General features: G+C 40.9%; 1 protein-coding gene across 2 annotated transcripts in view; it reads left to right on the forward strand.

Moving 5' to 3' along the window:
• Positions 1-15,958, forward strand: part of F13a1 (coagulation factor XIII A chain) — a 210,318-nt gene extending 194,360 nt beyond the window's left edge. For both annotated transcript variants that reach the window (XM_048348563.1, XM_048348565.1), the window contains 2 exons: positions 3,306-3,442; positions 14,288-15,958. In XM_048348563.1, the coding sequence (XP_048204520.1) occupies positions 3,306-3,442; positions 14,288-14,441 (291 nt within the window). In that variant the 3' untranslated portion in view covers positions 14,442-15,958. The remainder of the gene's footprint in view (positions 1-3,305; positions 3,443-14,287) is intronic.
• The last annotated feature ends 703 nt before the right edge of the window (positions 15,959-16,661 follow it).

Below are 16,661 nucleotides of genomic sequence, written 5' to 3' on the forward strand. Positions count from 1 at the left end.
GCATTTCCTTCCCCCTAAAAATGTGTTTGTGTGTGTATGTGTATGTTTGTGTGTATGTATGTGTTAGTAGCTGTTTACCAGAGAATGAAGTACCATGAAATGTATGAAAGACAAGAACATGGTATGTCAATATTGATGAATGAAATTTAATTGGAAAAGATGTCATTTTACAGACTTTTAAAGATAATTTTTTATTCAAATAGTGGGAAAATATCAAAGCTTTAAAATTCTGTGTTGTATCTTCAGATAGATCACCTTTCTTCTGGCTGTGTAATACATATACTTCCTCATGAAAGATTCCTCTGGCCTACCTTCCCTGTATTGCCTAAATTATCCCTTTATTTAAAGTTCTGTGAGAACAGGGAAAGTCAGAAATATAATTGTGCTGATGAGGAATAGTTTTACAGGACCAAATCAAAGGGAAATGTGCAGAATGCTGGAAAAACCCAAGGCAAACAGGCCTTTTCTCTATAAAAATAGTCACTGCTGTCAGCATTTCATGGTCATTTCAGCATGTGTCTGTGCTTCAGCATCATCTGAGTCAACACACAGCATGGAACACTGTGTGGAGGCTTCATGTTCCTCAAAGGAAGTGAGAAGTAACACCTCCATTTAAATTTCCCAAGCAGGGACATTGGCTAAATTTTATTCCTGAGGTTGGTTTGAGTTTGTAAGCTCCAATATCATCTCAGTGGTCAGGGACTGGAAGGTTAAATTCTGTACGCAGGAGACAAATGTCAGAAAAGAGACACTGGGCCTTTGTTAGTTGCCAAAGAAACATAGCACAACTGCCTAGTCAAGAGTGCCTCTTGATCTCCCCACCTCGCCCCACCTTTCCCCTAACTCCAGTGTTGGGGAAGTCCAGGCCCTACTGATACCTCTGTCACCAGATAATCACAGAGATAAAGTCTGGCTGGCCTACTAGGCCTCAGGGAAGGATGGCTTGGATTGTTTTGTTATTGCTGGGGGTCTTGGCTTTTCCTGCTCCTCTGCCCATGTGGTCCCAAACAATTAGTCCGGGCTTCTTCATTACAGTTGTACACTTGAGTCCTAAACTGATCATAGCTTCAAATTCTCATGCACAATACTTACTTGATTTCTCTGAACTGGTTTTCTCTTACACAAAATGCAATGTCAGCAACAATAGTCCTTGTCCTTCCTAAGAGACAACTAGTATTCTATTATCAGGTTCCTGAGTTCCTTAGAGTTCATACAAACTCAGCCCTGGTATTAGGAGGCTCGTATGAAAATGAATGAGAATTATGTTTCTTAGCTGGAGCTAGTTCTTAGTGGTCAATAAGAGTGCTAGAAACAAATGCATTAAAGGTTCCATCACCTAGGATAATAATTTGGGGTGTGTTGTTTTAAAGTTTCCATTGAAGTACTGACATTCCCTCACTACCCTCAGGCATACAATCATGTTCTTAGCTGTGCCTGCTGTTGTCACCGTAGTGACCCTTGTCTGCCTACCTCTAACCACCTGAACCCATCTCTCTCCCCACCGCCCTTTCAGGGAATTAGATGGTGACTGTGATGAGTACCAGGGACTGGCTAAAAAATTCATTATTCTGGTAGGCTATGTAAAGAATCACATAGACATGAATTTAATTATGAACCACAATTTGCACACTAAAACCCTAAGATTCTGTTCTGTTCTGTTCTGTCTGGAGCATCAGTAAGCAAGAATCCACTTTTCTGGAGAGTGCCCTGCTCCTTTGCTCTATCCTATTAAAAGTATGGTTCATTCCTGTGTGTGCCCTCTGAGAGAGCTAGAGGAATGGTGTGTGACAGTGGCTGGTTATTGCAAAGAAAATTCAAGCAACCAGAAAATTCCATTTTTAAACAGTTTATCTAGATTAAGAAGTATTTATGGGGGATTGGCTAAGCATTGAGAGTTAAAAGTAGATTAAAATCTAAGGTAAGTAAACTATCCAGGGTACAGATACTCTAAAAGAACCCAAGCTTCACTGAGTCCAGTAAGTTGCTTTATGTGTAACATCTCATTCCACCCCATTCTAACAAAGAAGAAACCATTATCATCATTATCATCACTATCATCATCGTATCATCACCACCAACATCACTATCATCAGCCTCATTACCATCATCACTATCATTATCATCACCACCACCATCACTATCATCACCATCAGCAACATCACCATCATCACTATCATCGCCACCATTATCACTATCATCAGCATCAGTATCATCTTGTTCTCAAGTAACTTGGTCTTATATAAATCTACCAACTTGCCTAACATAGCCCCTGAACAGATCTTAGAGCCAGTTGGCTATCTTCCAACACCGGGAAAGTACATACAGAGAAATGTGAGGCACATAGTGAACACAGGATAAGGGATGATGATGATGATGATGATGATGATGATGATGATGATGATGATAATAATAATGAGAAGAAGAAGGAGAAGGAGAAGGAGAAGAAGAAGAAGAAGAAGAAGAAGAAGAAGAAGAAGAAGAAGAAGAAGAAGAAGAAGAAGAAGAAGAAGAAGAAGAAGAAGAAGCAGCAGCAGCCATGGAAATGATACTAACATTCTGTATATATCACCTCATACAAACAGCCATCTTGTTTTAGAAAGAAGAAAATGGAGTCTCAGAAAGTTGGGATGAGTCACCCATAGCTCAGCTTGTTAGTAAGTGTTGAAGCTGGTGTCAAACTCTTGTCATCTCATGTGCCGCTTGTCAAATACCTCATCGCTTTGAGAGTTGTTAAGGGATAAGCTTATCCACAAGTAGCCTTATGTCTTTCTGGACTTAGATATGATGCCTGGGTTTAGTGTTTCAAGTCCTCTGGTTCAACAGGAAGAATGTGTTCTGTCTCCTTAGATACCTTTCCTCATCTTTGGAGGTGCAAGTCCTCCAAAGCATTTCCCATCACATGAACACAGCTATCCCCCACATCCTGGCAGGAAGTTTGAGTCCTTTCCAGCAGCAGGGCTCACTTGGCCGCCATGACTGAGGAAATCAGTGACAAGATGGAAGGCACTCCACCTCCCACTGAGAGAGCAGCCCATGGCTATGGCTCTTTACCTGCACTCTAATGAGGGTAGTTTTTATAATGAGGGAGAAAATGTAGTTCTAATTAGCAATTTCCCACCTTTCCCTCCATGGGTTTCTCCCAGTCAAAACAGTTCTTCTCTTCACAATGGCATTGCCAAAATAAATAACAATCCTGTAAACCTTCAGCAAAAGTGAAAATGGCTAAGGAGACAGGGAGAAAGGAGATAGCAGAAAGATTTTCTTTCTAACTGATGAGCTGTGTCCTTCGTTGACTTGTTTCTTAGGTCCGAGGTGCTGCTATGGTTGGCTCTGACATGGTTGTGACTGTTGAGTTCACCAACCCTTTAACTGAGAGTCTGCAAACTGTCTGGATGTACTTGGAGGGTCCAGGAGTGATCATCCCCAAGAGGAAGATGTTCCGGTGAGTACTGAAAGTGGAGGAGGCAGTATGGGGCATGGAAGTGCTCCTTCTCTTCCACTTGTGCATCTGGAGCCCGGTGGAAATGAGAAGCTGCTACCTCTTTATGGACCACTTCTGTGGGGGCAAAGAATAAAAATGACCAGCAGTTCCATCACTGAATCTTCACTCCACCCCCAAAGCAATTGATTCAATGATCAGATGAGGAAATTGAGGCTCTGGATTTTATGTTGCCTGATGTTACGAAGCTTATGTGAATAAAGTCAAAGTTGAGATTCAAGGTGGCTAATCCCAGAAGTTTGGTTCTGATTATAATACCATTCTACTTCCTTTATATATTAATCTACCAATATTCATTAAGTACTCACGATGTGTCAGATGTAACACTAAAAGATGTCTGCTCTTTTTAAGTTCTTTCTTTCCAACTCCACTTCTCAGATTTTACAACTCATTCACTGTCTAAAACAATTACTCTCAGTTGCTTTTCTTCCTTTGAACGGGCTTCATCCTGAGGACCAAAGACTACCTCAGACTCAGTAATAATGTGAATATAAGCCAAGGATTGATGGCTCATACCTGGAATCCTAGCTACTCAACAGGCTGAGATCTGAGGGTATTGGTTCAAAGCCAGTCCAGGTAGAAAAGTCGGTGAGACTCTTATCTCTAAATAGCCAGCCAAAAGCCCAAATAGAGCTTTGGCTCAAGTGGTAGTGCACCAACCTTAAACAAAAAAACAAAGTGAGAGAGTAAGACCCTGAGTCCAAGCCCCAGTGCCAGCACAAAATGATGATGGTCACTGGAATTCAACTTCTCCACATAGAACTATCAGATTATGCCCATTCTATGTTCAGGTAGTTCTAATTGTAAGAAAACATGTCTTTTCTGCTTTTCCATCCTACCAGTGGTCCTAATCCCTTTCACAAGAGAAAGCCAATTTCTCTTCCATCAGATGACTTGCAAATGTTTGCAAACAGCTGTCACATCTTTCCTGAGTCTTCTCTGCTTGGGACCAAATTCCCGCCCTGCCTTCATTTCTCTGGCCTCTATTGTGGTTTCAGCTCCCTCCCTTCTCAACACACTCCAATTTGTCAGTGTTCCTCTTAAAGTGTGACACTCTGAATGGAGCCCAATCTTTGAGCTTTATTACTTTCATTTCTGCTGCAAGTAAGTCCCTGTCAGCATCAATCAATCTAGCACATTTCTTTGGGATGACCTTCTGCGGGGTATAAAAGGAAGTGCAAAGGCACACTGTCTTATGACCACACTGTAAGGAGTTTTCCCAGTGTCCTCTATGGGAGTTACCATATGCTCTAAGCTTCAGGACAGTGACAGGCTTCCTTCACCTTCTGGGATATCCTTATTGCTCCCAAAGGGCTCTCTGCATTTCTTTCCAACTCTGGCACTTGCAGCTTCTGCACTCCATCTTTTAAGAAAATGACTTATTGTATATGCAAAACATAACAGAGAAAATAATTTGAGTGCCTTTTGAAAAAATTCAGACACATGACATAGCCCCCTCCCTGTGCTAATAAGAAATTTTCAGGGCGGGGGGGGGAATAAAAAAGAATTAAAGTAAAAATCAAGCCTAGCTAGACAGAAAGGTCAGCAGTAATAGCCTTGCTTTCATCAGAAATGACAGTCTCACTCACCCATTCTCCCACCTTCCCACTCAAGTCAGGTGTAAGAATCGCCCAGGCAGAATGAATCATGTCTCCTCTTCCAAGCAGCTCCTGCTGGGTCTAACTTCTCCTTCTCCAACAGTAGCCCCACAAGCTTTCTCTGAGGGTGCCAGGACCTCCCACTACCTTTATACCTTGACTGGCTTAAGGATCCCACCTTGTCAAGGCCAATTCATCTGCTATCATTTAATAAAGGGTCCCCCAAACTCCTTGTGTAACATGGTCTACAAGGGCAGTGGCATTGGAGGTGCTATGGAACCTTAGGAGATGGAGCTCAGGAGAAGATGTGTATATGCCCTTGAAGGGGGATTATAGGATATTCTCTCGGGCGTGCTCACCCTCCCTCCCTCCCTCCCTCCCTCCCTCCCTCCCTCCCTCCCTCCCTCCCTCCTTCCCTCCTTCCCTCCCCTGCCCTTTCTGGCTTAAGAAGCATTTGCTTGCTCCAGTAGATGCTCCCAAACCCATAAGGATGCCCAAATTTTTACTTGAACCTATAAATCTATAAGCGGGGAGGGGGGGACTTCATTTTTAATTCATAAGTAATCTGTGTCAGGTATCCATCATAGTGCTGAAAAACAGACTAGTACCAAATGAAAAGGTACATTATGTGTTAGAACAGAAGAATCCTACATAGTATGAAGGCTCAGGACTCACAATACATAAAGGGTCAAGATGTTTTGTTTATTGTTAGCATCTGACATTGAAGTAGGCAAAGTGGAAATAAATCTGAGCAAGGATAGACCAGGCCAGTCCCCACATGAACATAAGGGAAGTGTCCTGCCCACACTCTGGCTTCATGAACTATTAGCACTTACTACTACTACTACTACTACTACTACTACTACTAACACATAGGTGTTTGAAAGATGGGTCACAGACAAGCAAGGGCCCCATTTTTGACAGTTCAAGCTTCTACAATAGAAATACCACTGACTGGGTAGCTGAAATAATAGACCTGTATAAACCACATATCTGGAGCCTAGGGAGGCAAAAATCAAGGAACCATCCATCTAGGTTCCTGCTGAGGGCTCTCTCCTGGCCTGAGCACAGTCATCTCCTCACCATGTCTGCACATGGCAGAGGAAGAGAAAGAGTAGGACGTGTATGTGTGCTCTTCTCCTAATGGCACAGATAGCATCATGAAGACCTCCTCCTCCCCCCACTATCTCATCTTCCCCCAAATTTCCTCTCTAAATATCACCACACAGGAAATTAGGGCTTCCACAAATTTTGAAATTTTCAAAAGACAACAAATGTTCAAACCATAATACTTCTCAGTCTCTCATGGGAGTTCAGATCTGCTGTGAAATCTCCCCCAGGCAATGAAAGATTCATTTCTCAGAAGCAGTCAGAAACGGAGGGTTGAGGGAAGCATGACATAGAAAACATGTGTTATCTAGACTTGGCTTAGCTCTTTGGAGCAAGCACTGCTTTCTGTTTCCTCTTGACTCTGGCATAGACCTTTATAATCCAGACCTGTGCCAGCCAGCGCCCACTTCCATATGGCCAATTAGAAACACTTCACACAGCCTAAGGTTGCTGAGATCTGAACTAGCAGTGCCAGCTCCATGTAACACTTTGGACCCCTAGAAAGTGCATTTCCACAAAACCAAAATCCTTTACAACGTTCTGATAATTGGGGAATCGCCAACCCATTCATCCACCCATTCATGTCTCAAGCCTAAGGCAGAGGGCCTAGAAGGAAATGGCTGGTGAACAAGAAATTGGAACCAGGTCTACAGAAGGCAATGCAGGGTCTCAGTCTTCATTCAGACTGGAATCAATTGGACTCTGGAGTAAATTCTCTCCCTCTCACCCCCCACTGCCTCCTTGCCCATCTCACATTCTCAGAGGTTCTGTTTCCATAGATTCTTAGCTTTCAAGTTTCTATACCTGATACCTCCAGAATATCAAAGAATTCACCTTCCAGGCTCATTTTTTTACTTTAAAAATAATCAGGTTCATTGAGTTATTTCAAGAGAAAAATCCCCCAACTTTATGATTTGGATTTAAGCTCTAAATTTCTCAAGTAAGACAGAAACTAAGAGGCAAACACCCATAAAACAAACACCAGGTCATTACAGTTTACTGTAATAGTAATCCTGTTTGTCTGGGTGCATTCAAGGTGATAAATGGTCAGTATATGCCAATGACTCAGCACATCACTGAAAATCATTTATCACATCAGCCCCCAGTAAATAGGATTATTTCAATGGTACTCCACTTACCAAAATGACAAAATGATTTTTCTCTCTTTCTGATATTTGCTTCCCAGCACATGTATAATAATGGCATCTTCATGTCGGAGCATTTTTTCAGGTGTCCATCATCGTGCAGCTGGTTTTAGGAAGAAGCAGTTGATGAGACACAGCTCAAGAATTAGCTCCTGTTTGAGGCCATTTCTTATGCTCAGTCTCAGCTCAGATCCTTAGGCAGGATAACTTTCACAATGTGCTTCTGGTTGGTCACATGGGAAATGAGTGGATCTGAGTAAAATAGCACAGCTGCTTTGAAATCGGTGTCTTAAGCCAGCATACAGTCAGGAGTTCTTTTACAGAGAGAACCACAAAGGTGGAGGTGATGGTAATAATAGCCATAAGCATGGTCATCATAATAATGCATCTTTAACTGCCGGTTCTAAGGGCAGTACCAATACTAACCACCCCTGACCCTCATCTCCCCCTACTCAATATTTAACAGTGTTAACCTTTTATAAGCAAAGAAAACCACATGAGATAAATGTTCTTCAAACTTTAAGTTATGTTGTGTATTTTTACATAATTCTAGCTACTCAGGAGGCTGGGATCTAGAAGATTACAGTTTGAGGCAAACCCAGGCAGAAAATTCCACAAGACCAACTAAAGCAGAGCTGGTGGCATGGCTGAAAAGATAGAGCACCAGTTGAGCAAGCATAAGGCCCCAAATTCAAACCCCAGTACTGCCTAAAAAGAAGAACATTAACAAATACCAAATTGATTTGAGTTAGATTTTCAGTATTAACTCAATGCCCAGATGCCCTACAGAGAGCTCCCAAGACTGCCTCATTGCCATGGATAGGAGAGAGATGATTCCATATTTAGTATCTGGATTTCTGAAATCTGGGGCCTTTACTAAACTTTTTAATTTTTTGTGCTGGTCCTGGGGCTTGAACTGGTCAAGGGTACTATTCTACCACTTGAGCCACAGCTCCACTTTGGGCTTTTTTTCCTTTTCTTTTTTCTTTTTCTTTTTCTTTTTTTTTTTTTGGTGGTTAATTAGAGATAAGAGTCTCACAGACTTTCCTGCTAAGACTGGCTTTGAATGGCAAACCTCAGATCTCAGCCTTCTCATAGCTAGAATTACAGGCATGAGCCACTAGTACCCAGACTTTTCATTATTCTTTCTTGACTCCAATTGTCCCTATTGCTTCAGTTGCTCTAGCAAGCTCCTGCATCCTGGATGCTGGTGTGCGCAGTAAGATTCTTGTCTGCCTAAGCCATTTAACCTTCAAGAAGCCTCTCAGTGCCTTCAAAATGCCCTTTTCTTACCTGTAATCTGGGGAATAAGAAAGCCTTCCTTATTGGATGGGTGGATAAGCATCTGGAAAGCAGTATGGAGATTCCTCAGAAGGCTAAACATAGAGCTCCCCTATGACCCAGCAACCCCACTTTTGGGCATCTACCCAAAAGACCACAAACAAGAGCACACTAAAGCACAACAATGTTCAACACAGCACAATTTGTCATAGCTAAAATATGGAACCAACCAGATGCCCCTCAGTAAACGAATGGATCAGGAAAATGTGGTCCATATACACAATGGAATTTTATGCCTCTATCAGAAATAATGACATTGCCCCATTCATAAGGAAATGGAAGGACTTGGAAAAAATTATACTAAGTGAAGTGAGCCAGACCCAAAGAAACATGGACTCTACGGTCTCCCTGATAGGGAATAATTAGCACAGGTTTAGGCTAGTCATAGCAGAGGATCACAAGAGCCTAATAGCTATGCCCTTATTGAACGCATATGATGATGCTAAGTGAAATGAACTCCATGTTATGGAAACAACTGTTATATCACTGTTGTAATCACTTTCAACATGCCATGTGAAACCGTAGCTTCTATTGTTGATAATCCTCTTGTATCCCCTTCCTGTGATTGTACCTGCACTATCACTTTATCTCATCTGAGTACCCTGGATACTGTATATACTAGTATTAGAACTAGGGAAGTGAAAGGGAATATCAAAATCAAGAGATAAAGGATAAAAAGACAAATGACTCCAAAAGCAATACTTGCAAAACCATTTGGTGTAAACCAACTGAACAATTCATGGGAGGAGAGGGAAAGGGGGAAAGGGGAGGGGGAATACGGGAGGAGGTAACAAACAGTACAAGAAATGTACCCAAGGTCTAACATATGAAACTGTAACCTCTCGTACATCACTTTGACAATAAATAAAAATAAATCACTTAATATCCCTAAGCCTGATTCTCCCAAAGGAGGATCTCAGACTGGGAGATTTCTAATTCCTCATTCCCTCTATAATGTGACTTTTGTGACTTTAAGAATAGGGTATCATAGGGAAATAGAGCTTGAAAGGAGTTCGGATGGAGAGGGGAGGAATAGGCTGCTAGAAATCTGTGCAATTAGAAATCATGTTTTTTTTTATGGTTGTTTTGTTTTGTTGATTTAAGAACATGGTGACAATCTAGTGTCATCCAACTCATACATGATGCCACTCATTTGTAATAACTAGGATATTAAGGAAAATGATAGTTCTTTCTGCCTTTTAACTTGTATTGTGGTTACTCTTTTTAAATTTATTTGTTAAGTTATCTTTTCTAAAGTATGTACTTTTTCTATTATCTTTAAGTACTTGTACAAAGGAGTTGCCATTTAACAAAGCAGTTGATGAATACAATATATCTAATAAGTAGTTGTTTAAAAAAAAAGAAATGCAATGCTGTCCCTTGCCCTGCTAATTCCCTTTTCCTCCTTAAGTCTCATTCATTACCTTTCTATTATCCTGGATTCAGCCCCTTTGGAGAGACCTGGGAAGCCTTGGTCTCTTGTGTTCTTAGACAAGCATTTATTTTAACTCAGCCACACTGTTGTGGTACAGACCCCATACATCCTCCAGGTCTACTCACCACCAGAGGACACGAGAATAGCACAGAATCCAGCCTATTCACTATTGTCACAATTGTTACTCTCAGTCCCAAATTAGCAGATTTGCCCATTTATAGCTCTAATACACCCATGTGGTAATGTGTCCTTCAGCCCACAAGTTTGATGTAGCCCAAGGACAGCCCTTGGTTCATCACCATGACACCATAATCCAGTTATATTTCATCATACAGATTCCTCTGGTGAGAGGAGCAACTGAGCTCTTCCTCTGTCATTATGGAAATGAATAAATGATCTAGTGTGACTAAAGTTGATGCTGATGTCTTCTGAAGGATCCCTCCTTTGTTTGGATTATTTCATTCTGTCTGAAAGGACTTCTGTGGGGTAAACAGCATAATTCCAATTTCACAGATGGGAAAACTGAGACTTAGAACAATAATCTGAAATTATACAAATTTTAACAAGTAATAGGAATATGTTTTAGGCTCTAGAGCCCATGGCACTTGTAAGCCACTAGACAACATTTCATTATATAGACCTCAGGCATTGCATGGTATTTAAAGTGATGTCTGATTTCTTTGAATGGAAGTATCCATTCCCATTTGTCTGTCTCTTATGGCTCCAACTGACAACTCTAACTATGAAATAAATCCTACCTGTAATAGTGTTTAATAGTGTTCATAAAAAATATCTTGATATTCTTCATTGCATAATGATCAAATACCTTCATTTTTCTGAATTCTAATTTAGGAAACTTACTGGAATATTTACACAGGCTTTGAGTCTCCAAACTCACTGAAACTCAAACTCAGTATATATCCACTTTGGTGACCTTGTAGGGATGTTGAGAATCAGCTGTGTGCATGTCATATTTGGACCAAGTTCTGTGCTGCTAAGGACATGGTGCAGCCTGTGCTCTTGTCTTTTGGTGGAAGCATCCAGTTCTTCTGCTGAGAAAAATCATTTTCCATCCTTCACTTTGCTTCCTGATGTTCAAGCTTTCATGAAAACTCACAATGATATAATCTTTTCTACTAGTAGGAGTAGAGAAATAGCATATAGTTGGTTCCAATCTCTTCTACTGTTGGGGGGCAGGAGAGTCTGTGATCTTGGAGATTATCTAGACTTTATCAGATCTCAGTTCCCTCATCTGTAATCAATACAATTCTTTTTTAATCAATACAGTTTTAATGAACAGGCAATTTTGAATTGGATGCTTGCTGAGTGAAAATCTTGTAAGTTGGTCCAACAGCCACACATGGGCACCACTTCTGACATAGCTATATCCCAGCATCTGTGCTCAGCAAAACATGCACTTTCAGATTTTAAACAAAAATTAAGCATTTTTAAGAATTACAAATAAACAGCATGGGCATTATAATAATTTAAGCAATAGAGAAAACTAATTAAAAAGAAAAAAATTCCCTTTGCCCTCCAAGCTCACTAAGAAATCGCAATACTGAGCAAATACAAATCACAGCAATGTATACTTAACAGTAAGCAATAGGAGGGCAGTAGTGGGATCTGCCTTACACATTGCTGATTAATCCCTGTTGGGTGCCCAGTATTTGTCAGTCAAATTAGTGATTACATAATAATCAAACATTGGGACTTATGTATAGATTTGTGTGTGTGTGAAGTGGGAGGGGGTGAGTACTGGAAGCCCCAGCTCTGATTTTGGCTTTCTAGTGGCTATTTGGAAATAAGAGTCTCATGGTGGACGAAGTCATTTCTAAAACCTTTTCCAATTCTAACATGCTGTGCCTACATAATCCCATGGGAAAAGGTCATTGTGGTCCTGATTTGCTTTCCTTTTGTTCTCATTTTTTTTAATTAAGAAAAAAGCCTGTTTCCTTACTAATGGGGCAACGTCATTCTTTCTGATAGAAGTATAGAATTCTATTGGGTATATGTACCACATTTTCTTGGTGCATTTATCTACTGAGCAACATACTTTAGCAATGGTAAATTGTGCTGCAATGAACATAGTTGTGCTGGTAGCTTTAGTGTGATCTTGCTTGTAATCCTTTGGGTAAATGCCCAAGAGCGGGGTTGCTGGGTCATAGGTTCCTTTTGAGGAATCTCCGCAGTGCTTCCCAGAGTGGTTGAACAAATTTACACTCCCACAGTGTAGTAGGATTCCCTTTTGGCCAGAGGCCCACCAGCATCTGTTGTTATTAGTTTTCTTGATGATGGCCATTCTAACTGGGGTGAAGTGGAGTCTCAATGTTGTTTGGATTTGCATTTCTTTTATGGCCAGTGATGTTGAGCATTTTTTCATGTGCCTCGTGGCCATTCTCATTTCCTCTTCAGAGAAGTCTCTCTTTAAGTCTTTAGCCCATTTATTAAGGGGGCAGTTGTTTCTTTGAGGATAAATGAAGTGAGCCAGATCCAAAGAAACACACACTCTATGGTTTCCCATCATTGGGAATAATTAGTACATGTCCAGGATAGTCCTAGCAGAAGATCACAGTAGTTCAATAGCTGTGTACATATGAACACATAAGATGATACTAAGGGAAATGAACTCCAAGTTATGGAAATAAGTGGATATCATTGTTGTTATTTTCAGTGTGCCATGTGAAATTATGCCTTTTTCTTTTGTTTTTCTTTCCCATAGTTTTACCACTGATGTCACTGTAACTGATTTTGGTGCACTGGGTATTGTATATACGTTTATCAGAACTAGGGAAGCGAAGGGGAATAACAAAATTGAGAGACAATTGGTAAAAAGCAAACCAATGCAATACTTACAATACAATATGCTGGAGACCAACTATACAACTTGGGGGGAGAGGTAACTGGGAGAAGGGGAGAGATAAGAGAAAAATGAGAGAGGAGGGAACAAGTTTGATAAGAAATGTACTCACTGCCTTACATATGAAACTCTAACCCCTCTGTACATCACTTTGACAATTAATTAATTAGTTAATTAATTTAAAAAAGAAAAATCCTGCTCCAAGATCCGAGCCAGACCACACCTAGTGCATGCTACACACGCCATACATGCCACATACCAGGAACCAGTCAGGAGTCGTGCAGAATACATTCAGGAGGCTTTCAATACTGATCCAAAGGGCCTCTGCCTTCTTTCGAGTAATAAACCCTGTGGAACAGTAGGGATAGCAGTCATAAAAGGCACCTTTTTGTAGAATATAGCATAAAACACATTGCTCATTCACAGAGCACGGATTCAAAGCTCAGATTAGCATCATTTCTGCCATTTACTAACTAGATATCTTGGAAAAGTGACTTCGCTGATCTATGTTCAACCTTCTAGATATCAAAGAGTATCCCAATGAATGGCCACAAGTATGCACCTTCACATTTTCTGCTTCCATGCTTCCATGGAACAATGTGTGAAAGCAATGCAGAGAAGTCTAAACCTAAATTTCTGTTGTCCTGATTGACCTCCATCATGTTCTGGAGTAGGTTTAGGAGCTCAGACCATGCATTATCCATTATCAAGGTAGTTCTAGGCTTTGGCAACAAACAAGTAGCAGCAAGATTCATTGGTAAGGGAAACCCAATTTGGTGTAGAATATGGATTATAGAAAGACACTCAAAATCAGATGGCAGCAGTCAGGTCATGTCCAGATGTGGGACTAGGGAATAGGTTCCATCCCAAGGGGCTTGGAAAAAACTAATTAGAATGTTAGGGCCTCAGCAAAGCCATTTGAGGGTTCCAATAGAACCTAATCCCAGGATGGAACTGAATGACCAAAAGATGGGCCAAGACATGTCACATGGACATGGATACTGTGGAGGTAAAGGAGTCAAACTACAGCTTAATTGGCTCAGTGCTGGGCAGGCTAGCTTGTCATAGCAATGAGGAAGCCAGTGAACGCATCCAAAGGGAAGGATCATAGCCTCTGGAACTGTTGATGATCAACCTTGCAGTGGCTCACTGAGGGGCCTCAGCAAACCAGGCCCTTCAGTCCTCTGGCCACCACCAGCTTAGAGAAAGAGGGCCAACGGTATACAAGGCCTCTCATTGTGTCCTGATAAGGTAAGATACTGGATGGGCCAACCTCTCCTCTCTTTTCTGTCATTTCAGTGAAGTCCATCCCAACTCCACGGTGCAGTGGGAGGAATTGTGTCGGCCTTGGGTCTCTGGCCACCGGAAGTTGATAGCCAGCATGACCAGCGACTCTCTGAGACATGTATATGGCGAGTTGGACTTGGAGATTCAAAGACGACCTTCCATGTAAATGTTCAGGAGGCTGAAATGGATGTAGGCCTTTTGCAGCACTGGCTAAGGAAGTTCTAATAAAAAAAAAAAAGGTCTAAAAGCTCTTACTTTAATTTAGATGCTACTGGAGAGGGTCCCAGCATAAAGATGCCACATTTTTCAAAGAGATAATTTCCATACCAAGGCTATTTGCATGGAAGTTAGTTTTGAATCACTCCCCCTTCCAAAGCTTTCTGAACATTAGCTTTAACTAAGCTCTAATTAAGCTCTTATAGCTTATGAGAGGAAAAGACATCATTTATCATTGCAAATGGTTCCAGCTCCAAATATCAGAGGGTTTCCCTTAACAGTGGGATTTGCTCAATACTTAGTCTTATTAAAAACTTTCAATTCCACACTTAATCTTTTGGGGGATAACACAGTCCCCCAAAGAGAAGGATATGATCGAACCTTGGAGTCCTCCTTGCCTTTCTTAGGATCAAGTTCTAACCTCAATGTTAGAATTTTTTCCCTAGGAATTCAGCACAACATCATTTTTCTTCTTGGCAAAGCAAAGGAAAGGTCTTTCATCTTCCACCTGCAACCAGGCAACTGCCTGCCAAATTTCACAAATTAGCTAGTAAGAAAATGCAGCCCCACATTAACAAATTGCATTTGTAGAAAACTTAATCACCTAAAAGGAGATAAAAAAACAGGTGCAATACTCGGATATATTAAATATTGTAGTTATATGGTATCTTTGATTGGTGTCATAGTGTGCCCTGATCAGCAGAAATCAAAATCCTTTAACTCTTTCTGGAATGCACAACTAGAAAGTGACAAGACTGGTTTAGAACTGCAGTAAGGATTAGTCTCCATCAATTTTTATATTCTCTCTCTCTCTCTCTCTCTCTCTCTCTCTCTCTCTCTCTCTCTCTCTCATCACCAGGTCTTTTAATTTTGGAGGCAGAATGAGCCCAATACATTGGAGAAATGGTCAGATTTAGTGGCTAGATATACACAAAGACAGACAGCCCCTCTCCCATTTTCTCTTTTTCTTTAGGTCACCTCTGTCAAGCACCACATTCAGGTGCTAAACAATAAGGACTCTTGCAAATAGCCAATGCTATTTATGATCCAGGTTGCAACAGGCAGGACTATTGGTATTTAATTGCAAATCAGATTTAGAGTCAGAATTTCTCATTCCCTGGGTACGATTGGGTCAAGAAACTGAGATTCTCAGAAAAAACTGAAGGAAACTGGGGGTGAGGGGAGCAGCAGAAAGGCAATTTTATGCTCTATGTAACTATGCTGTGGTTTATTTCAAAGTCTTTCAGGATGTTCCTGAGCCTTCAGGGCCAGCACCTGAGGGTTAGCAGGTACCTGTTATAAGACATCACTCATAACTCTTGCAGTCATCTTCCAGTATTTGCCAAGCCTTTCAATAAGCAATTTTAAAATGAAATGCTGTTTTCTAGACTGTTAACTGGCTTAATTACTATGTTGTTATAAAATGAGAATGTAATAGATGCTTAAAATAAAATTAATCTGATTATATTTTCATCTTCACAAAAATGAATATTGTTCATTTTCAATACTCCACACAACTAACCACAACTACCAGAGAACCCATAATCCTCTGCCATAAGGAAGCTACTCCCAGCTAAGAAGAAACAACTCTAATAGTTATCTTTCACACCTCCTCTTTGCATCTTATAGATCACATTTGCTCAAGGAAGAAATTTACAGACTTAAGATCTATTGAAAAGTCTCTGTGAGTAGGTGCTTCCTCATAAACAACCTCATGAACCACTATGCTGACTCAGTGAACAGCTAGCAGAGTGACCTCTTATCATTAACACCTGTTACAGTCTTAGAAGGGAGGGAAAAGAATGGCGAAGTACATGGTCCAGGCGATTTATTCTGATGGCAGGTCTCACTGGACAATTGAGGGCCTCAGAATCCCTTTCACCTGTAGACTGCCAACTGATTTGGAGTTGACACTCAATATGCAGGCCCATCATCCTTGACAGCTGGCTTTTACTTTATAACATCTTCATCAGCAGGTTCAAGGGGAATTTGTTGTGATGTTTCCCCACATGAATACACTGGGCCCTAATCAAATTCACCCTCTTGATCATGTTCTCTCATCTCCTTCTTAAAACTAAACACAGAAATACCTTAATAAGCAATACCATTCTTGGCATTGATTCAAAAGAATGCAAACTAGGACACAGTAAAGCCACCTGTACAACTATGT

The sequence above is a fragment of the Perognathus longimembris genome, chromosome 6, assembly GCF_023159225.1.
Source record: "Perognathus longimembris pacificus isolate PPM17 chromosome 6, ASM2315922v1, whole genome shotgun sequence".
Classification (NCBI taxonomy): domain Eukaryota; kingdom Metazoa; phylum Chordata; class Mammalia; order Rodentia; family Heteromyidae; genus Perognathus; species Perognathus longimembris.